This window comes from Equus asinus, chromosome 8, assembly GCF_041296235.1.
Source record: "Equus asinus isolate D_3611 breed Donkey chromosome 8, EquAss-T2T_v2, whole genome shotgun sequence".
NCBI lineage: Eukaryota > Metazoa > Chordata > Mammalia > Perissodactyla > Equidae > Equus > Equus asinus.
In genome coordinates, this window is record NC_091797.1 from 28,859,505 (window position 1) to 28,884,838 (window position 25,334).

Consider the following 25,334-nt stretch of genomic DNA (forward strand, 5'->3'; position numbering starts at 1 on the left):
GCCTCAGATTGAAAGCAGAAGCCCCCCTTGGTGGGGGTGCGGGTGGGGCCCCTGGGCTATGAACAGACGCTCTTCAAACACCAGCGGTGACGGCTTGAGTGCATTTTATTGGTTTTCTTTCAGAATCCTTCTACAAAAGAGCAAAGTTAAAAACCAAGTCCCTGAAGAGGGTGAGACCTCTTCCTCTTTCCCAAGAGCCTCACCCCTCCCCACATCCCCAGCTGTGTCACTGCTGCAGGTCATGGGGGGGAGTGGCTTACTTCTTTCATCCCCCACCAAGCCCCAAAGGGAAAAGACCTACCACCAAGCAACCCTTGCCCCTCAGCCCCGTCCCCCCACACTGGTCTTGGTTACAGGAGGCCATGGTAAGAACTGTTAGGATCCAGTAAGAGTTCTGAACCCCAGAAGGCCATGGCCAGGGCACAGTCGGTGAAGAACACTTCGTCCTCTGGCTCGGCGCCCCTTAGGAATGCTGTTGTGCCCAGCACCTGGGAGTAGAGAAAGAAATCAGTGAAAACCCATCAGCTTCAACCCTAGTTGCCCTGAGAATCAAGGCTGAACATAAGGTTGGGCAGGTTGTACATAGCACAAATGTGCCACATCTAAGCAGTCACCATTAACATCCTAGACATCAGACATTTATCACACTTATTATAAACCATGACCATTAGCCTCCCCTGCCGCATGTCCCTGCTGTTACCATCTCACTCCCAGAGGCCAGCTGCATACTCTCAGGCCAGGGAAGGTCAGATGTCGAGGCGTTTTCTGGGAGCTGGTGCAGGTAAATGCAGTCAGACTTGAAGGGGCAGCGGCCGTTCCCCCGCACAAAGAACCGGCAGTGGATCTGGCTATGAGACGGCAGAAGGAGAGAGGATCATTGCCTTCAGGAGGTAGGGGCACTCAAGGCTGACACATAAGGTTGGGTAGGTTGTACACAGCACAAAGGCACCACCACAAGCGTCACAGTATAGATTTTACATTTATTCCAACTACTTTCCTGCAGATGGCAGTCAAGTGTCTTAAGGGATGCCTTTCTCTAATTCCCACAGTCTCTGTTTGGGCCAGCTGTAATCCTGGGAATCTCCTTTCCTTCGCTGAACTAAGTTTCAATAATGCTACCCAAAGGAGAGGAGGGTAGCAGATAACCCTAAAATGTGTCTCCGAAACCAAGTTAGGACAATGTCCTGGTCTGAGGGGTGGCCTTATGAGCTGGTAATTGCTCGTTAATGAAATTGATTAAGAAGCTTCCCACTTCTGAGATTTCAAATTTCACTCCATGAAAGGTCAAATACAGGAGGGGTTTGTGGGCAACTCGTGATCCACTTGAGGAGGACCAGCATTCTCCTCAAAGAAGGAGAGATGACAGAGAAAGGCAGATGAGAAGGAAAAAAGGATAGCGCGCATGTCTGTAGCCTTTGTCCTGCATTATCACTGCTAGATTCCAGCACACTTGAGCCTTCCCCACTTCCCGCAGCCCCAGTGTGAATGCAGGACCCCAGGGACAGCCCAAGCCGGAAGCCTGGGGCTCCCTCTAAACGACTAGCTCTTCCTCTCCCTCCTCCTCCCATTTGACCGAACCTAGAGTCAGGACCCCTCCATCCGGATAGCCGGCAAAAAGCCCACCCTCGACCTGTCCAAATTCCCACCAGCTTCCCTTTCCCGGGTCTCATGTGAGGTATCACTCCCGTGGCCACCTCTGCTGGAAACGTTAGTCATCTTAAATTTTCCTTTCAACCTCACGGTCGTTTGGCCACCCAGGTCTGGCCCTTTTCCTCTCGAGTCAGTATCCTCCCTACCACTCCTATGTGTCCCGCTATGAGTCAGAACACCTGGGTTCAAACCCCACTTCCTTACTTAAGTCATGCAGACCATGCCTCAGTTTCTTCTTCCACAGCGTGAGGACAGGAAGTGTCCCCGCTTCATGCAGGTTACGAGGTGCCAAGTCTGTCATACATAACGAACCCCATCTGCACCGTCTCCCGTCCTCCCTGGGCCTGGGTGCGCCCCTCTGGCATCCCCGCAGCCAGGATTCCCCACTTCGACCGCTCTCTGCCTGGGGTGCTCTCACCTTCTCCTCCCGAGGAGCCCCTACGCCTCTCCCGGCACCCGGCTCAAATACTACCCCATCTGAGAGACTCACCCAAGTTTTTTCTCAGTGACCTTGTTGACGCAGCGATTACAGTTTACAGGCAAACCCAGGTGTCTTCCCAACAAGGTTGAACGTGTCACAGGTAGAGACAAGACCCCCTTTATCCCACCCTTTATCCAAGGATACTTTGCATATTTCAAGTGCAATAAACCCTTTGAGAGAGTGGAATTAAGAACCTGGAATTATAGCTAATTCCAGATTTTGCATCAATGCCTACCCTCCCCGAGAGATTAAAACCCAGCCAACTTTTCCCTGTCTCCCAAGGCTTCCTTTTAGTCTCCCTCTCAGAGACCTCGTATTTTCTTTTTTTTTTTTTTTGAGGAAGATTAGCCCTGAGCTAACTACTGCCAATCCTCCTCTTTTTGCTGAGGAAGACTGGCCCTGAGCTAACATCCCTGCCCATCTTCCTCTACTTTATACGTGGGATGCCTACCACAGCATGGCTTGCCAAGCGGTGCCATGTCCACACCCGGGATCCAAACCGGCGAACCCCGGGCCACCGAGAAGCGGAACGTGCGAACTTAACCACTGCGCCACCAGGCCAGTCCCAGAGACCTCATGTTTTCAAAGATGATCTAAGCAACCAACATGTATTCATATCAATTTACTTTCCTGCTTAAAAAATAAATAAAAGCCAAGCAGAGCTTCTCCTTGCCCCAAGCAAGGCTGAGTTGCCGGCATGGATCCCGAGCAAGGCTAGAGGAGAAACTGGGCCTTGCTCTTCAGCGGCTGTCTCAGCCACTCGCCATTATTTACTGGGCTTTCTGCAATAGTGGAAACAGTTCACACCCTTGCCTGCCATCTCCATCACTCTGAACTTCCAGGATTTGGGGATCCCAGGCTGGGAACCGTGGCTGAGCCAGAATGGATGAGGGGCCGTCTTCCCCTCCTTCCTAGCCCCAAATCACGTTCCGCCTGCCAGCCTCACCTGGTACGAGCCTTAAAGTTCCTGATGAGTTGTTCCTTCTCAGCCCCTTTGCTCACCCAGAATTTGTGGGGGATGATGTAGCTGGAATGGACGCGGCACTGGGGACAGGCCCTGCAAGGTAGGGTGGGGCAGGAAGCAAGAGAAGAACAGTCACAAGGCCACAGACCGGCCTCCAAGCCCCCCCGGGCCATCTCCTTCCCTCCCTGCTGGCCCCTCCCTGGCACTGACTTGATGACATCCAGTGGGAAGTCCTGTCGGCTCTTCCGCCAGGTGCGCAGGCAGCCTAGGCAGTGGGCGTGGGTGCAGTTGGGCAGGATACCGAAGATCCGCTCAGCCTCTGGCTTGTCCCACACCTTGTCCATGCAGATGCCACACACAACATCCCGACTGTCCTGCTCCCTCTGCAGCCAGGGGTATGGTCAGAGCAAATCTCCCCCCAACACACTGCCACCCCAAATATAGCCCTAGGGACCACAGAGTCATCCTCCAGCAGGTCTGGGCATCCCAGAGGTCCAGCATGTCATCCTCTGCCACTCGCCCTCCCTCGTTACCTGCTGCCCCTCAAGGTCCAGGCTCTGAAGTGGGGCCACGAGCTCCTGGATAGGGTCTGACTTAGGCTGAGGCTTCAGGGAGTAGCTGTGATCACCGTCAGCAGCTATCAGAGAAAACTGGATCCATTCACTCATTTACTCATTCAGGCAGCATCTACCGAGCATCTATGGCACACAAGGCCCCATGGGTGCACAAAGTCCTACCCCCAAAGAGCTCAGAGTCCAGGCAGAATTATAAGTTTCTAACACAACTATTTAGAACTGCGCTGTCCAACACGGCAGCCACTCGCCACATGTGGCAGCTGAGCACCTGAAATGGAGCTAGTCCGAACTGAGATGTGCTGTAAGCGTAAAATACACACGAGATTTTGAAGCTTAGTACCAAAAAGGACTCTAAAATATTTCATCAATAACTTTTTACATTGATTACATGTTGGAATGATAATACTGGATAGATAATTTTTGATACATTGGGTTAAATAAAATACACTATTAAAATTAATTTCACCTGTTGCTTCTTACTTTTTTTAGTGTGGCTACTAGAAAATTTTAAATTACCTATGTGAATTGTAAAATGGTGTAAAAACATTTAGGCACTTCTACAAAATGTTAAACATAGAGTTAACACATGATCCAGCAATTCCACTCTCCTAGGTATGTGCCCAAGAGAAATGAAAATATGTGCCCACACAAAAATTTGTATATAAATGCTCATAGCAATATTATTCATAACAGCCCCAAAGCGAAAACAACCCAAATGCCCATCAACAGATGAATGAAACAAAAGGTGTTGTGTACGTATGCTATACATACAGTAGAATATTATTTGGCCATAAAAAGGAATGAAGTACCGCTCCATGCTACAACATGGATGAACCGAGAAGATATTATGTAAGGTAGAAGCTGCCAGCCACAAAAGGCCATGCATTGCTTGATTCCACTTGTATGAAATGTCCAGAATAGGCAAATCCATAGAGACAGGAGACCGATGGTTGCCAGTGGCTGGGAAGGGCAGTGGATGGAGGCTGACTGCCAATGGGTTTCTTTTTGAGCTCATGAAAATCTTCTAAAATTAGATAGTGGTAATGTTTGCACAACTCTGAATATAATATACTGTGTCACATTGAATTGTACATCGTAAATTGGTGAATTGTTTGGTTTGTGAAGTATATATCAAGAAAACTGTTACAAAAACTACATATGTGGCAAAGTTTTATCGGACAGCACTGCATTAGAGCAATAATTTAAAAAATAACCACTGACACTTAGTATTTACTCTGCACCAGGTACTGTGCTAAGCACATCACACGTATGAACTCATCCCACCCTCACACGACCCTGTGCAGCAGGTACTATTATCAGTGTCCTTTTCAGATGAGGACACTGAGGCCCAGAGAGGTTAAGCGACTTGTCCAAAATCACACAGCTACTAACTAGTGGAGCTGGCATTTGAAACTAGGTGGTTTGGTTCCACAGGCACCCTGGCATTCTGCTTCTAGATAGAGAGAGCAATGCAGCCAGGAGGAAACTTCCCTCTAGCTGGCAATCTTGAGGAGGGAGAGGGGAGGAGGGAACATCAAACTTGCTCTGAGCCAGAGCAGGAACCCTGATGCCAGGTCCCACTTGTGCCCACCTGCAGTGCCCCAGACGACTCACATGATGGTGACAGGGACTTCCAGGAACTGGCACCAAACTCCACGGCCTTGCTGGCCATCCCCTCCAGGCCAGGCTCCGTGTCCCCGCAGGCGCCGGCCCAGCCCCAACCCACTGCCACAGAGGGCAGGTAGGTGGGCTCGGAGCCCCTGCGGGTCAGCCCCAGCCAGGGTCCTGGCAGGGTGACGTGTGGCTCTGAATGGCGGCGGCCCCACTCCAGATGGCCGGGGGGCTGCTGTGGATGCTGATAGCTGTAGTGGGGAGGAGAAGGGTGAGGAGACAGGGATAGCCCCTCCAGGGCTCAGAGCTAGCTCAGCCTAGAACTTGGAGCTGTGAGGGGAGTTGAGGCTCTGGGAAGAGGCGTGGTCCCTGAGGGGCTGATTCCTCCTGCGTCCCCCACCCCACTCCCTGTTCGAGGAGAAGAGGTGCTCACCTGCATCCATCTCCGTGGAAGCAGAAGCCTCGCTGGAAGTATCTGCAGACCTGGGGTGCCTTCCCAGCCTGAGCAAAGCGGCAGCTCGGCCCCCAGCCGCAGGCCCCTTGCGCAAAATGCCTAAGAGACGGTGGGAGTCACACCCGGCCCAGCTTTGGTTCCTGCCTTTGTGACCCTTCTAGAGAGAGGCTGTGATATCAGGACACAGGCTCTGGAGCTGGTCCTGTGTTCAAATCCCGGCCCCACTGAGGAGCCCCGGGTGGGGAACTCAGCTTCCCTAAAGCTTGGTTTCCTCACCATTAAGGATGAAGGTGACGATGCCTCATTGCTACCTCAGGCTTGTAGCGAGGGTTTAAGATTCTGCACAATGCACAAAGCCGGTGCACAGTAAATCACAGTGATGACTATTACTTCCTCCAAGCCCAGAATCTTGTGGGTTCTGGAGTCAGAATTCCGGGTTTAAATTCTGGTACCAGGGCTGGGTTCTTGGGTGTGGATCTGAGTAGTCACACCAGGGTCCCACACTTGCTTTTAATGCTCTGCCGTTGCTGTCTTGAAATTACTAAATTTTTGACCAAGGGGCCCTGATTTTCATTTTGCAGTGGGTCCCACAAAATGTAAAGCCAGTTCTACCCGGTAGCATGACCTGTTGGTTGTGCGAGCTTGGACAACCTTTCCATGCCTCCGTGTCTTCGTTTGTAAAATGGGGATAAGATTAGTACCTACGTCACGGGTCAAACGTAAATGAGACAGTGTGTGTCAAGTTCCTGGCACATAGAAAGCCCTCAGTAAATATGAGCTGTTCTCCTCCTCCCTCTCCCCTTTACTGGGCCTTGTGAGGGTCAGGGTGTGAGGTGGAAAGGGTGGGAGGAGGCGGTGGGCAAACGCTCATTGAGAACCTACTATGTGTGCTGGCTCTGGGTCAGGTACAGGGTAGAGAGGACCTCTGCCCTCGTCCTGTGCTTCCTTACCTGGAGGGGGAATGGACGCACACCTGCAGCGGCCAGGGCAGCAGGGACCGGGACAGAGCCCGGATTCTAGTCCCACAAGAACAGACTGCCAGCCCAAGCTGAGGGTCCGCATGGAGAGTTCCATCCCCCCAGAGAATGTCTGAGAGTGAGGCCCTGGCAGAGAAGCGGGCAGAGGGAAGGAAAGATGGGTGCCAGGCCCCCGACCTTGTTGGTGAAGGTGCCAGATTGACGGTCACATGGGTCCTTCATTCACAACAACATAGGGAGCCCCTGCATGATATGGAAGCTGCCTACAGATCCCCCGATGAGGTGATGGAGCAGAGAACCCAGAAACCAGGGCCAGGACGACGGGGAGGCAAGGGAGGCCCTCACCTCGGATACAAAATTTCAGGGGATGCCAAAAAAACCTCAGTAGCAAGGAATAGTATTTTAGAGCAATTTTTTTAAAGATAAAAATTAATGCAAAAAAATATTCACCATGAACAAAATATTGAACTTTTAAATAAAGACAGGATTCAACCCTACACAATTTGCCTTACTGGCCTCCCCCAGTCCAGGACCTAAAACATGGGCACAAATAACCAGGACAAATGCAGACCACGAAAAGGGTCTGACAAATCAACGCTGGCAGCGTGGGGCCCTACTCTAGACAGGGTGGCCAGGCAAGGCCTTGGAGCGGGTGCTCGTAGTAATAATCATTATGACAATGATTATATTATATAATAATACGCTTATTATAATAATAATAGCAGTTGTGGTTATTGTCATTATTTTTGCGGAAGCTGTTGGGAGGGCCAGGGTCGTAATGTAAGATCATTCAACAGTAATTTTTGAGGATAGGCCACTTTGTAATTTTTGGCATTTAATTCAGAGGCAATTCAGATAATTGAGTGGCCCTACTATAATAAATCACATTTCATTTCCATCCACTTATTTCTGTGATCAAGATTTCTCAGTGCTTCCATTTATAAAAATTAAAAATAGAGATTGATGTTGAACCCTGTCTTATTCTAGCAATAAGTAATATTTATCCACAGATACGTGAGTGCTTTTTTGGGGGTGGGGGGTGGGGAGAAGCAACAGTGCCATCTACCTCAGGAGGAAGTTTTCTAAAGAAAATTTTTTGTTATTTAGTAATTAACTGTTAAAGGGTATGATATATTTAAGTTGTTTTGATCAATTGAGTACTACTAATAACTAAGTCTCGAAAGAAATTAAATTTCTGTTTTACAAATAATTTTGTTGCAGGAACATATAATATTGTGATCAGGAAAAGACTTCTGAGAATAAAAACGTTTGTGTTAAGATAAAATTCCGTAGGGGAAGTGGAATAGCATAGGCATTCAAGGAGAAAAAGGAGTTATGTAAAATGGTAAGAGCCTGTTTATCTATTTTTTAAATGGATGACATTAAATGTTAAAACTCTGATATTTAGATGCCACTGGATACACGAAAAGGGTAATGTCCTTATTTAAATCCACGCTGTCCACCGCTGCTTCTGGTCAGCTGCCTCCGGGAGTTCGTCGGCAGGACCGAAGCAAGCAGCCGGGACCACTCTGGTTGAGGTTCTGCGCTGAGCCCCAGCCCACAACCCCACGACGCCCTGTGATGCTTCTCCCCGCCCGGCTTGGGGAAGTGGAGAACCTGCCACAGGAAGACTGACGGCCAGTTCTCGTGGGCTGAGGGCTCTGAACACACCCCTCAAAAGCCTGCCCGACGTGCCCGCCTTAGAGAAGAAGGAGTCAGAAACAGTGAAAAGTATTTGATTGAGTGATGGAACGTCCCTTTAAAAACATCTTTTAAAAATCTCTTTTGGAATTAAAAAAAAAAAGTCATGTAATCATCTTATTTTAAATTGGGACTATTTATAATACATTAGAAATTATAAACTTTGCAACTATTTACGTTTATGACAAAAAACATGAGATGACTGAGCGTGGAGGGGGATACATGGTTCTTCAAAATGTTTGTTAGGCGATTTACATGTAAAAATGTTAGCTGTCTGGCCTGGTGTGGGGAGTAGACAAGAGGAGGGACCAGAAGAGCGCATGACAGCAAAGTTGGGGAGCGTGGGGGGAGGGGGGTGGAGACGAGAGCCGCCCTGGAAGGGCTGGGTGAGCCTGAGAGGAGGAGCCACTCATCTCCTAGGGGAGGACCAGTAGCCCTCAGAGGAAGGGCCTGAAGGGCTCCTGTGCCCCGTCCACCAATGGGAAGCCTCTGGGAGGAGAGATGCACTGGGAGAGCTTCGCCTTTCCCAAAAGACCAGCAATGAGGCTGACCTCCAGGACTGCCTAGAGAGGCCACCATGCTAGCTCCTTCACAAGCTGAGAGGTCCCGTGACAAAGCTCTCCGACCGGTCCAGGGGGCTCTCAGCCCATGAGATGAGCCACAAGGAAAGGGGCTAGGAGCTTTGCAACCAAATCGATTTGAGAGCTCTTCCTTCTGCATTTTCTTAGAGTCATGTTGTGTATTGCTTATTGTCCATGAACACACTAAAGGCTCTGATAAGTCCTACAGGGGAGCCTGTTTAACCCAGCCTTGTTTCAACTCGTTTCTGCTGTTTCTAGGCCCCCCACCCATACACTCTTGACACATCCATAAAACATTTTGTTTGGGGAAATGTCAAATTATTTCATTTAATCCTCAAAACAAGCCTTAGAAGTCAGGAGTCCTTTTTGCTTTTCAAAGTCTGAAGCTCAGAAAGCTCAAGTAATTGACCAGGGACTGGCAATAAGAGCTGGGACGATAGCCCAGGTGTCCCCACTCAGCCCAATGGATCTCTAGTTAACCAAGATTGACTTGTCAGGGGTGAGGGCTGCCGGATGTGGGGGATTTCTCAGGCCAAGTTCTGAGGCCAAGGGATGGGGACAGAGCAGCCAGCAGTCACAGGTGACCCAGTCCTGGGGAGGCAGCAACAGGGGCTGGGTGCCCGGGGGGCTGGAGGAGTGGCCCCTGAGCAGTGAGCCTGGGAATCAGGACTGGACTGTTGGGGGGCTGGAAGGTAGGACTGCGGACAGTAGTGGGGCGGTGGAGCCCGCCAAGTGAGCCCCCTGACCATGGCTTTTAAAACTCGGGGGTCCAAGCTTCGTCCAGGCTGCCACCTTCCTGGCCCTGCAGCAAAGCTCAGGAAGGAACGATTAAAAATCTCCTTCCGTCCTTTTTTCTTTTTTCCTTTCCGCTTCCCTCTTGCTACCTGGCTGCCTTTCTTCCCAGCCTGGGAAAACCACTTGACACCGAGACCCCCAGATCCACAGTTAATCCCTCCTTCACCCCAACTTCAGTTCTCTCTGGGACACTGATCTCTTCCAGCTGTTGGCAATATGAATCTGCGCGAAGGCGTGAAAGTCTGGTGGAAGGAAGGCTGAGGGCGCCAGCGTGCCTGAGACAAGGGTGACTCTCGTGGTCGTGGTGCAACCCATATGTTTCCATTCAAACACTTATGAACACCTAGCATGGTGCTAAGCGCTCGGGCTGCACAGGTGACCAGATCCCACCTGCAGGGAGCTGCTTGGTGCTCCCGGGCAGAGAAGCCTTAGTTGGGCGGGAGAGAAAGAAGGCAAGAGAGGAATCCTTGCCCTAAATGGTCAGACCCTGAGCTGGCCCTGACTAAGCTGTGCAACCTTGGTATATTTTTTCCCCCTCTCTGGTCTCAGTCTCCTTCTCTGGACTATGAGGGAGTGGCAGATGACTTAGACCCTTCCCAAGCTGGGGTAGAGGGCAAGGAACTCCCTCCTCCCCTAGAGGCACCCCAAGTTCCTAGAGACTAGGCTTTTAATGGCCAGGCCAAACCCCAAAGTGTTTTCTCCCACCTTCCCTGTGTTCCCGTGAGAGCAAGACCCCTACCTGCGTGGCCGCTGGGAGTGGGGGCTGCTCTCCCTGCCACGGCCGCTGCCATCCAGCCCTCCAGGATCCATGCCGGCCACAGGCCCTAGCGAGAATCAGGCAGGGTTCCTCTGGTGCTCCTTTATCCCTCCCTTTCCTGGCAGGGCCAAAGGGAGGAGGGGCCCCGCGGCCAGGCCTGCCCCTTCCCGTGGCCCCAGGCCTGGAGGCAGGCGAGAGGGTGGAGGCAGGACGGCTGGGAGCCTGGGGCCTCTGCCGCCCAGTCCAGGCTCCAGGATGTGGGTGGCGTGGGGCATGAAGGCCCTCAGAGATCCCTGAATGATTTCAGGAGGAAATTGTGGCATGGTTTAAGAACTTTAAGGGTCCAAGAAGGTGGGGTGGCTTGGGAGGGGGTCATGAGGACCTGGGACTGAGGACCCAAGGACCTGGGAGGCTGGGATCCTGGGAGAAGTAACTTGTGATATATGAGGGGAATTTCTAACTGAGGAGGCCAGGGGGAGCCTCTCTCACCCCAAGGGCTGCATAAACTCCATATGTGGAGCTGAGGTTGTCAGAGAGATCAGAGGGTGAGCTGGGAGCCTTCCAAGCCTCCAGGGGGTAGTGTGAGCCTGACGCGGGGCCCAGGGGGGGCTGTTCCAGAGTGGCATGTATGGACAGATGCAAGAGGCCCCGGGCGGGGACCGGCTTCCAGGCCCAAGATGTTTTCTATGAAAAGTCACTGTGGCCTGGTCTGTGTCTGTCAACGAAGCCACTTGCTACCCTGATCACAAAGAATTGGAAGAGTGTGGAGGCCTCAGTGAGGGCCACCATGAGAGGGGCCGGGAGGGAGCTTGCCTGGAGCTCTGTCCATGAGGACATTCCAGATTAAATGGTAGCAAACCAACCAATCAGAGCCTCTCTCGGGCAGTGTAAATGCCTGGTACATTCAGAGATTGCAGTGGGGAGAATAACGGCTGGGGCCACCGAGGGTGGGAGGTAGGGGTAGGGTAAGAGCCCTTCCAACTCTGACTATTCCTAAGACCCCTCCCTCAATTCTCATCTTACTGCTCCCCGAAAGCCCATGCTCTCTCCACTAGGTTGCACTGCCCCACATGGGAGGTAAGTTGGGGAAGTTCAAAAAGACTAAATAAGAGATATGCACTTGAAAGTTTAAGGACAGATTTGTGTGTGTGTGAGGAAGATTTGCCCTGAGCTAACATCTGTTGCCAATCTTCTTTTTTTCTGCTTGAGGACGATTATCCCTGAGCTAACATCCGTGCCAATCTTCCTCTATTTCGTACGTGGGTCTAGAGGTGTTACTTTCTCTGTTTATATCCTTTGCCCATTCTTCTATCAGGTTGTTGACCTTTTACTCATTGATTTGTAGGTACTCTTTACATATTAAGGAAATTAGCCCTTTGATTATGTCACAAATTTTTTTACATGGTTGATTTAAAATTTTTTTGTGTGACAAAAACATTTTATGATAGACTTTTGAAAGGTCTATCCACTTCAAGATTATATAAAAATTTTTTTCCATCTATTTCTTCTAGTTTTTTTTTTTAAACGTTGTATAAATATGTCAAGTTTATCCATTTTCCTGTTGATGAACATTTTTGTTGTTTCCAAGTTTCTGCTGTTGCTGCAATGAACATGTACACGAGGTTCGATGTAATTTGGTGGGTTTCACCCTAGGGTATTGTGTGAAGTTGGCCACTCCAGGAAATAGATTTGGAGGTTTGCTTGCAGAAGATCATGGGGCGTGCTCTGTGGAACAACACCTGTAAGGGATTGAAGGAAGCAGGATTGGGGAGAGAGAGAAGTTAAACCACAAGGCAGTTGAGACAGAAGGGTCAGCTGTGGAGCTGTGCTGATCCTTCAAGTTGTCCCAAATTGGGGCAAAGGAGGCTTGGCCTCGTCTGCCTGTGTTGGCTATGGGCTGCCCCTGAGGAGGCAGTGTGGGTGTGCTTGTCCTGGGCGGGGCAGCACCCTCCAGTAAAGGTAATTTGCCGGGAGGAGCTCAGCTGTGAGCTCGGCAGCCATGGAAATTAGCGTCTGGGTTGGGAGGGGTGGGAGCCGGTGACGCACCGCAGCATCCACCGGCACATTTTAACTTTACGAGATTTTGCCAAATTGTTTTTCAAGTTGATTATACCAACTTCTACCGCCTTGTGCAGCGTCTGAGAATGTGTACTCTATTCTTCTGTTCCACAACTTCTCTCTTGCTTTTCCTGTGCTATCTTTTGGATAATGTCTTCAGATCTTTCTTGAGGTGCAAAAATCATCTCTTCGACTGTGTCTCATCTGTTTTTTAACTCATTTTCTTTTCTTTTTTTCTGGAAGTTCCAAGAATTTCTTTAAAGATTTTTTTTAAAAGAAGCAAATCGTTCCTTTCTTATGGTTTTGATTTCTTTATATTTTTAATAATATAAAACTTATTTCTCTCCTATAATCATTCATTATATTTTGGAAGCCCTGGGGCTCTAATTTCACTGGTTGTTATGTCTATTTGTTCTCACGCAGGCTCGTCTCCTCACGTTTGTCATTTTGTGGGAATTCTGGACCGCCTCTATCTGTCCTCCAGAAACGTTCTGCATCGTCTTCTTCCAGGCTCCCTGGGGATATTACCATCCTTGGATCCCATTTCTTTCTTCCCCCTTTTTTTTAAAAAAAATAAACTTTTTATTTCAGAAGAGTTTTACAGAATTATTGGAATACTATCTTCTAATTGTCTTAAGGTTGCTTTCTTCTTTTTTAGTCTAAATATTTGATTCACTTGTCCTGAATATCATTAAAAAGAGACCAGGTGACCAACTATTGTCCCCAAGGTTTTGCTCCTAAGTGGAAAGCAGAGATGCTAAGGCCCTGGACCAGTACTGGCTGTGCCTCTTCCTGGCTGCCTAACCCCACGCACACTCCCTAACCTCTCATTGCTTCCTCACCTGTAAGATGGCGGGTGGTAATATTTACCTTATGGGGTCGTGGTGAGGATTGGAGGTGATGTATGTATAGTGTCTGGCACAAAATAGGTGCTTAATAAAGACTATCACTTAGTGATAGTCCTAACAAGGGGCCAGAGTAACACGATGCTAGCTCTCTGCAGCCCCAGAAGCCAGGTGAATAAAGCGGTACGGAGACTTAGCTTCAGCTCTCTGAACTGAGCTACATCTAGCTGTTTGGCATCCTCTGATCTTACCTCGTTAGTGATCGAAAGAGGACTGGCTTTTAACAACTGAGCCACAGTCTTCAACTATTTTTCTCCCACCTGATGGTGGTGTGGGAAAAGATAGGGAGGTGAGAAAAATAAACCAAAGAAACCGGAAGATTCCATCATAAGCAAGACTACCAATTTCAGAGATGCCCCCGATCTAAGCAAGCCGCCTCCTCTTTCCCTCCCATTCCCTTAGGAACGTCGCTCTCCTGTCTGAGAGGAACCATCTGAGACTCGACAGAGTTCGGATTGCTCTGTCTACCTGGCCAGCGAAACAGAAAACAGGGAGGCAAGTGTCAGACTTGACCACCGCCTTAAGCTGCGAGCCTCAACCTGAGAGAGCTCAGCTGGGGCTGGGGTTTGTACTGTGTGCGAGTTATTTGTTGGCTTTTGGATCCATGTCTACTCTTCCAGGCACTCCTCTACACAGCAAGGGCTGCAAGTCTGCAAACTACATTTCCTAGACTCCCTTACTGTTGTTTTTTCAATGGAAGGTATGGGCAACAGACTGGAAGACAGGAAGAAGGGAGAAGCTGCCCCTCCACCCCCAAACACGGATGGCACTTCTGGCAGGAGCAGCTGCGTCCCAACTCCAGGCTTCTTGCTCAAGTGACGAGGTCCCAGGGGTAGCAGCAGTGGTGGTGGCTGCGGGCACCCTGGCAGCCCCACGTGTACAGTGTGCATGGGCTCTGACTCTACAGGCAAATCGACAGGTGGCGGGCTTTCTGCAGGGTCAGCGGGTATTCCAGGGATGGTGGCCTCTAGATAACACTTTCCCCACCAGCCCTGGCGCTGAGTGGCTTCCCGGTCACTGATGTCTGGATGACCTGTTTTCCCTCTTTGGATCTTTCAGTCCTTTCAATACTTTCCTAAGAATCCCCTGAGGTAAATGCCCCATCTTGAAATATTTTAGCGGTGGTTGTTCCCCTGGCTAGAAAGCGCTGTAACGTTCCTTGAGCTTGCCTCACACTGCAGCCAGAGGATGGCTGCCGAGGGCTGGGCTTGCCTGGAGACTCTGTGAAGGTGGCACCCCTGCGAGAAGAGAAAACTGGGGCGTTGGCTAAGGAGAGGAAAGCCCTGCTCTCTCGTGAGGGTGGCAAAAAGCTGACAGTGACTGATGGGCTTTGGCTTTGCAAGCCCCCCCACCAGAGAGGGTCACCTCCTCCAGGATCCTTCTGAGGCCCTCCAAGAACCTGCACACCCAACCCCGGTTTGTGCCGTGGCACCACACCTCCTTCCCAGAGTGCGTCCTTTCTCCCCCTCCCACCCCAAATTCCCCCGGCGGGGCAGGAAAGACATCTTCTCAGTGCCCTGCAGCCCTTGCTGATGGAGGAGTGGGAGCAGGGCAGGAGGCAAGGGCATGATGGGAGCTCCCACAGGCCGGAACTCACCCTCCTGGCCAGCACCCTAAAGTCTTGTTTGCCCAACCAAGTTTCCTCCTCCGCACTGGACACGGAGGACGGGGAGGGATCCTGTGAGCGCTCAGGAAAAACACATAAAGAACTGTGTCAGCCTAAATCAACTCTTAAATATTTAATCCCCATTTATTTAAAGTTCTGTCAGTCTGTGTACACTATTTATATTAAAAACACAGGAAGCTGGGGCTCCTAGCAAAAATATACATTTCAGTTTTGGAGACTGTTCAGACACTGAGAAGAGCTGTGTGCTACTCTCGGCGTCAGACCGGGGTGGGGACAGGGGCACACGGCTGGCGGCGGGGTGGGGGGGGGGGTCAGGCACAGCATCTCTTTCTTCACAGCACTGGCCCAAAGGATGCACCCAACCCAAGTCCCTGGTCAGCGAGGGTGGGCGGGGAGAGGGGAGAATCTTGCCAGTAGAGAGTGGTCCTGGGGCAGAGAAGGAAAGGCCCCTCGGGAAGGAGGACCAGACAGGACCCAGGAAGCCTGGGCTCTAACCACACATCTTCCACCGCCATTCTCAGAGACCCCAGCCAGTCTGCTGCCTGGAAAAGCAGCCTGGGCGGGCTCTGCCCTCCTGCTCAGACAAAGCCCTTGCGCTAGGCTTGAGCCCTCCTCCAAGGCAAGTGCACTTCACTTGGGCGGAGAGGGAGGGTAGGGGAACGGGCCAGACGGGTGGGCTGGGCCTGGCAAGGCCCCTGGTCCCCAGAGGCCACATGACCAGCTGGGCCAAATACAGGGGAAAGGAGGGCAGCAGAATTGCTGGGACAAATGAGTGTCACAATGAGTAGGATCAGTTCACCCCTGGCACCTCCCCCAGTGAGCTGACTCAGCAGGACACCTCTGCCCACCAAGGGATCTGGCACAGCCCTGGGGCAGGTCAGGGCTCTGCCCGTCCACCTGTTGGTCCCTCTGAGTGCCCACCTGTCTGGGGGCGGCTGTGTGTGGAAGCTGCAGGTAAAGTGACCTCAGTGCCTGTGGTGTGTGCTGGAGAGGCAGCTCCATGGAGTGTGCGCGCGCGTGTGTCGGGGGCGTGAGCCTCAGCCAGGCTGGAGCCAGTGCCGTGCCTCCTGGCTGGAGAAAGGAACGTCACATTTGAGGCCAGGCCCTGGCACTGAGTGGGAGCTGCAGTGCTGACACAACGGAGGCAGGACTCGGTGGCTGCTGCAGAGTGGTGGGAAAGCATGATGGGGGCCGACCCCAAGGCCTGGGGTCAGAATTAAGTGTACTGCTGGCTGCCTTCCCTACCAACCTCCACCTCCCTTGAGACTCACTCCTCTCCAATGGGGGATGGGGGCCCCCACCTGGAGGGAACCCTACCTCCTTCCAGGCTGGGGGGTGTCCCCCAGCGGCCAGCGCAGGGGGCGATCAGCAACACTGGCCTGGAATACCAGTGAAAAGAATGAAAGAGCGCTGGGTATCAGTGGGGCGGGGCTGTGCTGCTGGGTGGTGCTGGCTGGGTCAGGGGGCGCCAGCCCCCAAAGGGTGGTGACAGTCTGGGGGTGGCGTCCTGGCCCTCGAGGAGGGACCCAGGGACTAGGTGCTGCTGCAGTCAGCCTAGACCCTGCGTGGCGTCCCCAGGGAGCCGGGCCCAGAGAGCTTAGTGTTTCTTTGGATGACTCGAGTCCCTCACTGTGAAGACAGGAGCAGAAGTGAGGCCCTTACCCTTGCAGGTGACTGTTGGTGCAGAGGGCAGGCCCCACTTCCTCCTGCTCCGGGGAGCAAGGGGGGCAAAAGCAGAGGTCGTGTTCTATGCCGCTGGTGAAATAGTACAAACTGTCTCACAGAAAGAGAGAGGGACAGATGTGGGAATGGAGAGAGAGAAAGGGAGGTGAGGGAGGAGGGAAGAGGGAAAAGGAACCTATAGAGACAAAGGAAGAGAATGAGCAGAGACTAGAGAGGAAAGAGGAAGTGAGCAAGAGGGAGACAAAGGAAGGGAAAACGATCAGGAGCGAGAGGCACACGGGGGCGTGACCCCACTGCTCGGGTGCCGTGCTGAGCGCCCAGGGGCTGGCCAACAGGAAAGTCCCGTGAGTGGCGCCTGTGCCAGCTCTGTCCCCCAGGCCCCGAGTCTCAGTCTTCTGGAGGCCTGCCGGGAGGCCCTGGGCACATCCCTCAGTACATGTCCTTGTAGATCTCCTGGAGCAGGGGGTGCAGCAAGGTCTCGGTCTCAGTCTTCTTGATGCGCTGCATCATCTGGGCGTGCTCGGTGACCAGCTGCCGCAGGTCAGCCATCTTCTGCAGCAGCTTGGGGAAGAGGTACTGGGCGTCGGGGTGGTTGGCCTGCAGGTGGAACTCGAGGGCACGCAGGATGGTGTCCTGGATGGCCTCCACTTGTGGCACGTTCATAAGGCCTGGCCGGTCTGTGGGGACACAGGGAAGACGTGTGGGAGGGAACAGGCACGTGAGGTCTCAGAAGGGCAGGGGAACCCCCCTACGCCCACCTCGCATGGGTGACTTGGCCCAGGGGACCGCAGGCCTCCTTGCTGTGACAGACCCAAGCCCTGCCCTGTCAGTGACGGTCCCACTGACTGCTCTAGTCCCCAGAGCCCTCCTCCTGGCCCGCCTCCTTTGTTTTGTTTTGTTTCTTTCCTGACTAGGCAGGATAGTATTGTAGTTAAGAAACTCACTGCCTGGATTCTTTTTTTTTTTGAGGAAAATTAGCCCTGAGCTAACATCTGCCACCAATCCTCCTGTTTTTGCTGAGGAAGACTGGCCCTGAGCTCATATCCGTGCCCATCTTCCTCCACTTTATACGGGGGATGCCTGCCACAGCATGGCTTGCCAAGCAGTGGGTAGGTCCGCGCCTGGGATGTGAACTGGCGACAGCCCGGCTGCCGAAGTGGAACGTGCAAACTTAACCGCTGTGCCACCCGGCTGGCCTACTGCCTGGATTCAAATCCTGTCTCTACCACAGACTAGAGATGAGGCTACATACAGGTCACTCGGCCTCTCTGGACTTCAGTTTCTTCATCTGTAAAACGGGGATAACAGAAGTACCTTCCGCACAGGGTTATTGTGAGGAACAAATGAGTATAATCTCAGAAAAGGTACTAGAACAGTGCCTGGCATGAAGTAAGCTCTATGCCACTGTTAGCATGATTATTATATTTATTGTGTCAGAATTTGAAAACCGCAGGTAAAATACAGAAAATTTCTCCAACACCAGAAACAACCCCCATCAACATGTTGGCATATTTCCTTTCAGTCTTTTTTCTATCTCAGCTCCATCTGTACAAGACGGAGCTGCTCCTGCATGTACACTGAGTGCCTCGCACATTCCACTGCCATCATCATCACATGGACACTGCCCCATGCTGTCCCAGCTTAGGCTGTGCCCCCTGCAGTGAGAGCCCAAGCCCCAGGAGGGCTGGCTATGGGGACTGGCCCACACGCCCCACCCTCACTTACCTCCACACAGAATGATGGCTGCGATGAAGAGGGCCAGGTCACTGTCATCAAGTTCCAGGGCATTGAACTTGATAGCAAACTCGAACTTGGGCTCCAAGATGTCACCAAAGGGCTTTCGGAGGCTGCGTAGGAACTCACGAGTGACAAAACCAGTGCCACTGGCCACCAGCAGCCCATCCTTGTTGATGATGGAAGCCAGCATGGCGAAGATGGCCTCATGCACGCCATACTTGAGAAGGGTCACCTGGTCGTTGAGGAAGAGGTTGCTGAAGCTGGGGATGCTCTTGGCGAACTCCGTGAGCTCACGCACGGTCTCCACCGAGGTGCACTGGCAGCGGTAGAAGACATGCACGCTGATCTCCTTGTAGGGTGGCAGGCCATTCACCAGCTGCTTCCACACCAGGCCTTTCTCTGCCTGCCACAATGTCTCGATGTCGTGGATCACAAAGGGCTGAAAACCAGGCCCCATTAGAGGCCAGGCCTTGGGGGACTCCCGCCCATGTGCTCCCCATACCCTGCCTGTACCATGAAGTTAGGGGAGGAAGGAGGCCTGGTTCTCCCAGGAGTCGGGCAGGTGGCAGTGGGGCCCAGAGCCTGGGATGCTGCCAGGCCGAGCAGTAACACTCACCGCCGAGTGGCTGGCCTTGCCGGTGAGGATGCCGCGGGCCTTCTTTTTGGTCATGTTGAAGTTTTTCAGGTAGGCGTTGTAGATGTGCTTGGAGAAGGCCTTCAGGTCAGCTACCTGTGGGTTGTGCTGACTCGCCTCACTTGCTGTCAGCCCTGCCACCAGCTTCCTCTTCTCGGCCTCTGGCATCCGGCCAAAGCGGATGGCTGCAGGGGTGGGGGAACAGTCACCGGGGAGCCCAGGCAGGGGCCAGCACCTCTAACCTCCTTGATCCCCAAGGACGGAGACACACTTTTTGAGCCCAGGGTCCTCAAAAGCTCTAGAGCCAGCCAGTTAGAACCTGGGGGAACCCCTCCAGAACAGAAGCTCCAGGAGGACAGGACTCTGTCTTGTTCACAGGGCCCGGCACACGAGGGCCTTAACGCACAGTGACTGACCCCTCTGGCTGGGGGCTGGGGGAGCGTGGCAGGCAGGGAGACAGGCTTTGGTGAAAAGGCCCGTGCTTGAGTCCTAGCTTGGCAGCTTACCGACCGTGTGACTCTGGGAGCCTACTTCACCTTTCTTCTTAAGAAAAATGGGGCTAATACTTAAATCTCACGGGTTGTCAGAACAACTAAATGAGAGTATTCACAAAGTAAGTTCTCAGAAACTGCAGTCATTAGGAACGGAACAGGACACGAATCTGGCTTCTCCGAGGACAAACAAGAATTCAGCCAGCCCTGAGATCTCCTAGGAAATCCTCTCCCCCTCCCAGGGAGTGGGGCGCAGGTAGATACAGACTGAGGGGAGGGATAAAACCCCCAGACCCTATCACCTAGGAAGAGCTGCGACGGAGCACTCAGATCCTGCCACCCTCTAAGATGCAAGACAGTGACAGTTAGGGTGTCTGTGGGTGGAAATGTTTAAACAGGAGGCTCTCCCCTGTCCTCTGGGCATCTAACCTAGAGGGGTAAAGAGGAGGCAGGTGGGGTTTGCAAAATCCTACTTTATGAGGTCTGAAGACGAGACTCTGAGGAGGTCTGGAGCACAGTGCAGGGCAGGCTCTGTCTCCTGGGCATGGCTGGCCTCCAGGAAACTCCCACCTGGCTCCTACCCACCCTTAATAACCAAGAAGGGCTGAGGGGATCCCAGGCCTTGGCAGTGGCTTTTCACATTGTGCCGGGTCATCTGAGACAGGCTTGAGGCTCTGGGAATAGTTTCCAACACCACTGGAGCTGGGGTCAATTCTCAGTTCCCTTCCAGGCCAGAGAGGGTGAGCCTCAGGTACAGACAGGCGGAGATGGCTCCAAGCCTGGGACCCACGATGGATACTGGGCAGTGTGGGGAAGAAAGATTTTAGGCCAGCTTGTGCTGGCTCCAAGACTCAGGATCCAGGTCAGCAAGGTCAACAGCTGACATTTACGCAGTGCTTCCTATATGCCAGGCACTGATGAGGGCACCCCCTTTCTGGGCTCCCTGAAGCCTGGCCTTCAGGCCGTGTGAGCCACAGCCAGGGCGGCTCTCACCATTATGTGACATGCCCAGCGCCAGGCATTTCTGGAAGCGGCAGTACTGGCACTTGTTGCGGTTCTTCTTCTGGATCTTGCAGCTCCGCTCACACTTCTCATATTCCAGCTTCATGCGGATCGTCCGACGGAAGAAGCCCTGAGGAACAGTGAACAGGTGAGGAATAGCCACAAGGAGGGGAGAGGCTGAGAATCCTGTTCTGCCCACTGGGTTGCGCCAGGAGGCCCAATTATGCATAAAAATGTAAAAACTCCTGAAATTTGGACGTAATGGGAAATTTTCCCGGAGGGAAGAAGGAGAAGAAAACTAACTCTAAAACTTTTGCAATAATTAAAATAATATATACCGTATTTATTTCAAATGCTTCTTTGTTAGTTTGGTGACAGGAAATTGTATGGTAGCTAACTTGATTTATTCATAAATGTATCTAGTTCTGGGTATTTCCCAGGTAGTGGTTTAACACAGTAATATGTGAAATTTTGATGGGTGTACCATTAGGAAGAAGAACCCAAAAGCACCACTGGAAAAAGAAATGTAACTTTCCATTTTTTTTTTAAAGAGGCTCCTTCAGGCCTTGAGGCACAGAAAACCCTGACCTCAGGAAGATGGCCCCGCTCAAGACATCATTCTGTCCTGCCCGCCCTCTTGAGCCAGGTCCCTAGGGGCTATCAGAAGCCAAGAGAGCCCAGGTGAGTGCCTCTGTTAGCGGGGCAGGTGCCCAGCAGGGAAGCTCTGACAAAGGGACTCCTCCTCTCCAGCAGGACCCAGAGCTGAGGCCTGGAATGGGCCCCAGGGCCTGGTTGCCTCCCAGGTGGGGATCGCCCAGAGGGTATTGTCGGGGCCCCACCCCACACCAGGGAAAGACTGGCAGGTCAACTCACCATATGACCACAGCCTGAAGGCCAGCCAGCACCCCCCATTGCCCATACCTTGCACCCCTCGCATGCGTGAACACCGTAGTGGAAGCCTGATGCCTTGTCCCCACACACGCGGCACTCCATGTTAAGGCTCCCGCACGAGGCCCCGTCACAGCCCATTTGCAGCTGGTCCAGCAGTGACGGTGGCGAGGAGCTCCGGGAGAGGTCTGCACACACACAACACAGGGGTGGCTTCATATTCTGCTGGGCCTGGGGGCCAGGGGAGGTGACTAGAGCCCACAGGGCAGCAAGGTGGCAGGAAGAGCCCATGTTTCTGAATCACACAGCCCTCGGCTCAGCCACTTAAGAGCTATGTGTCTCCGGAGAGTCAACCTTTCTCAGGATCAGTTTCTTCATCTAGAACACGGGGTTAAGGACAGCTCCTCTGGGAGGATGGCAAAAAGTTTCCAAACACTTCCCCCAGACCGACTCATGGCAGGTGTTCTGGAAACGGCAGCTATTACTATCTGGCGTAAGTCAGAGCCTTCGTGGGCTGAACTCACGGTTGAGGAGGAGAGGGTGTGGGCGGACGGTTGTGTTTTGGGAGGAGGGGAGCAAGAGGAAGAAAGCAGACAGAATCCCTTTAGTCTGTCCTCAGGAAGTGCCTCTCCTGGCATAAGAGGCTCCACTGTGTGGGCCCACATGGGGTTGTGTGAAGTGTGTTCTGCAGAAGTGCAGACATCTGCAGAACCCCTGGGCCCCCCGAAATTCAATTCTTGCATGGACTCCAGAGATGCTGTGAAGGGTCTCTCGAGAAGCTCAAGTTCAATCCCATGAAACTTCTTGAGTAGAAAGAGCACAGGTATCAGTCGTGTTGAGTGGGCAGCATACGATTTCCCCAAGTTTTTTCTATTAAAGGTACAGATGTTTGAACTAGGTGTTGAGAGTGTGGGCCATGGCAATGACGTGGGGGTACATGTGCTGTCAGACGACTTAGGAAGAAGCACTGGGAGTCTCTTCTGAATCGCTCCCTTCCACACTCAGAAATTAGCCCTTTCCTTGGAAAGGGGACCTGCACTGAGCCCCAGTCTCCTGACTCACAGCCCAGTGCCAGTTGCATGACCCCATATGCCACCTGTCCTGCCTCTGCCATGCTGACTGCCAATCAGATATTCTCTCCTCTCTTCCCTGATGACTGAGCAACCTCCTCAGGGGCAGGGGCCAAACCCAAACCAGAGGTGCTTAGGGAGCAGCACCTTAGGGAGACCCAAGCCATGCCGATGAGCACAGACTTAACATTTTCCAGGCCTGCATTCCTCTCTACAATACAGAATACAGTCTCTGCAAAAGATCTTGATTACCCTACTATGGAATAACGTCCCCAGACCAAAGCACACTCCACTCCTCCCACACCTCCCACCCCACTCCCCCAGCCCCACCTCGGGCCCTAGGAGTGACAGCAGAAAAGCCTCCAGCCAGACTCCATCCCAGTCACAGAAGGTGGAGCAAAAGCACCAGATCTCAGCAGAGATGACCCAGCAGCCTGCTCCCTTCCTGGGCTGGTGAGGGTAGGGGTGACAGTCCCTGGTTCCTAAAACGGCCTGTCCTGTCCCAGAGCCTTAGCTCCTAACCTTCAGTCAAAGGGATGTAATGGCCCCCTCAGCACACAGATGGGGGACAGTGGGCTCTCTCCACTTCCTGGGCCTGGTGCTGCGGGGGAAGCCTGCAGCCGGAGAGGGCAAAGTGGCTTTGATGTTCTCAGCAGCTTCTGTCACCACCTGACAGTCTGTGTGTGTTTACTCAGTGTTGGGTGGCCCACTAGAATGTAAGGGCCACAGGGCAGGACTCTGTCCACCAGGGCACTGCTGAGGGACGCGGAGCAGGCCCTCAGGGACTCTGTGGAATACGCGGTCCTCAGGCTGCCTGGGCGTCCTGGCCTCAGCACCCACTGGCTGGAGGGGCTGGGCAGGGTCCGCCACTCCTGGAGGCATCATAATAGGGGCAATCGAACTCACATTACCAGTTGTTGGGAGAAAACAAGGTGACACGTAAACACCCTCTGCAGAGACCCGCTCCAAAGCTGGGCAGGGAAGGTTTCCGGCACTTCCTTCTCTGACCTGTGTGGTCTGTGTACGTGTTCGCTTTGTGGCTCTTCTTGTAAGCAGAGATGTTTTTGTGGCTTGCATTTTTGCCTCCTCTGCTAGACTCGGAACGTCTCTAAACACGTTCCTTTGGATCTCAAAGCCCACCTCCACCACTGAGTCTTGTTCACAGTGACAATCACCCCGGACTGTTCCCACCTCTTGGAGGTGCCCTCCTCATTCTCCCTCGTGGCCCTGGAGGCTTAGCAGGTGTCTGGGCATTTGGCTGCTGTTGGCACTGCACGTGGCAAAGCTACCCTCTCTTTTGATTCAGCGGACATTTGACGAGCACCTCCTGTGTGCAGGGCAGGACCCAGACCCTACCTTCAATTAAATGAGGTAAGAAAACTAGAGCACACCGTCGTGAGTGGCAGCGCCAGCTGAGGGGAGGCAGAGTGGTGCAGGGCTACAAAGGAGCCATCACCCAGGGTTTGAGGCTACCAGGGAAAGTGACTGCTCCCCTCTCTGGGCTGAAAGGTGAGGGCTTCGGATGACCTCAAAGTTGGTTTCCAGGTGCTCAGAAACAGCAGACATGGGGGGTAAGAATGCGACTCAGGAGCCACATGGCCTGAGTTCAAATCAGAGTTCTGGGCTTAAAACTCAGCTCTGCCCTCTGGGCCTCGGTTTCCTCCTCTGTAAAATGGAGACGACAACAGTATCTATCTCAGAGAGTCACAGGGAGAAGCAAAGGAGTTAACAGAGAGAAAGTTCTTGGGACTTGGGAGTGCTGTGTAAATTAGCCACTTAAGTTAGGATGATGCTTATTAGAAGGTCGCAATTCTGTGGCTTTCCAAGCTGTGTGCCCCACACAGGCAGAGACCATGCTCTTCCTTCTTCCAGTTGTTGTCCCTCTTCCTCCACAGCTTCACAGAAGCCCAAAGCCAAACTCTGTTTCCGAGGCCCAGAGAGCCCCTAGAACAAGACCTCGCCTCCTTTCGCTAATCCTCGCCTGCTGCTGGCCCTCGGCTCAGGATGTCAGGAGCACCGGGAACCCTGGAAGAAGCCAAGGTGGCCAAGCTCCACTAGCCACCCAGGCAGCAGAGCTCTGGGTTGAGAGGAGAAACCCAGGGCGAGTGGCCCAGAGGGGCCCCAGTCAGGAAGAGCTACAGAGCCCTGGGAGAGGTCCTGCCCCCAGCGGTGAACAGGCGTAGGCTGCTGAACTTGGGAGTGGGCAGGGGGGCCTGGCAGTGGCAGGGTAATGGGACAAGGGCACCCTCTGCCTATTTGAGAGGAATAAGAGAACTCAAGAACTGACACAAGCACAGAAAGGAGCTGAGGGGCTGGGTGGGCAGAAATGGACACATCCTACAGGGCTAGGTTTAGTTGTGGAGTGCATATATTGGGGATACTGGAGTGGTGGTAGTTTGGGGGTGGGTTTTCCAAAGACAAAGGTTCTGTCTCTTCCTGACTGACCACCTGGCTTAAGGGTTTATCCTCAAATCACCATCACTTCCTATCCAAAAGTAATGATGGCAGAATTCTAGGGACCCGGTTCTGATGGTCCCACCACCTCCCCCATGACCTCCTGGTGGGATACTGGGGTTCCAAGAGGCCCTCCCCCCAACCCAGAGCCCCGCCTTGGTGCTCCTCAGGCATGCTGGCCGGAAGAGACGCTGGGCTTGCCATTTGATGGCTGTCCGCCTGCAGAGCTGCTCTCCCAG

General features: G+C 52.7%; 2 protein-coding genes across 6 annotated transcripts in view; both read right to left on the minus strand.

Moving 5' to 3' along the window:
- Positions 1-88: 88 nt before the first annotated feature.
- On the minus strand, positions 89-10,667 carry LOC106834560 (E3 ubiquitin-protein ligase makorin-1-like). 3 transcript variants are annotated; one of them, XM_014846249.3, is made up of 8 exons: positions 10,529-10,667; positions 5,715-5,834; positions 5,285-5,532; positions 3,629-3,732; positions 3,306-3,478; positions 3,078-3,188; positions 701-848; positions 89-488 (listed from the first exon to the last, which is right to left on the minus strand). In XM_014846249.3, the coding sequence occupies exons 1-8, from the start codon at positions 10,597-10,599 to the stop codon at positions 351-353; spliced, it is 1,113 nt and encodes a 370-aa protein (XP_014701735.1). In that variant the 5' UTR covers positions 10,600-10,667; the 3' UTR covers positions 89-350. The 3 variants fall into 3 exon arrangements, with proteins under 3 accessions (XP_014701735.1, XP_044632453.1, XP_044632455.1); XM_044776518.2 differs by having other exon boundaries at positions 3,629-3,745; positions 5,262-5,532; XM_044776520.2 differs by lacking the exon at positions 3,629-3,732 and having other exon boundaries at positions 5,262-5,532.
- Positions 10,668-15,240: 4,573 nt separating this feature from the next.
- Positions 15,241-25,334, minus strand: part of PPARD (peroxisome proliferator activated receptor delta) — a 73,106-nt gene continuing 63,012 nt past the window's right edge. For all 3 annotated transcript variants that reach the window (XM_014846251.3, XM_014846252.3, XM_070515038.1), the window contains 5 exons: positions 21,605-21,759; positions 20,675-20,813; positions 19,173-19,375; positions 18,545-18,995; positions 15,241-17,496 (listed from right to left, as the gene is read on the minus strand). In XM_014846251.3, coding sequence (XP_014701737.1) covers positions 17,249-17,496; positions 18,545-18,995; positions 19,173-19,375; positions 20,675-20,813; positions 21,605-21,759 — 1,196 coding nt within the window. In that variant the 3' untranslated portion in view covers positions 15,241-17,248. The remainder of the gene's footprint in view (positions 17,497-18,544; positions 18,996-19,172; positions 19,376-20,674; positions 20,814-21,604; positions 21,760-25,334) is intronic.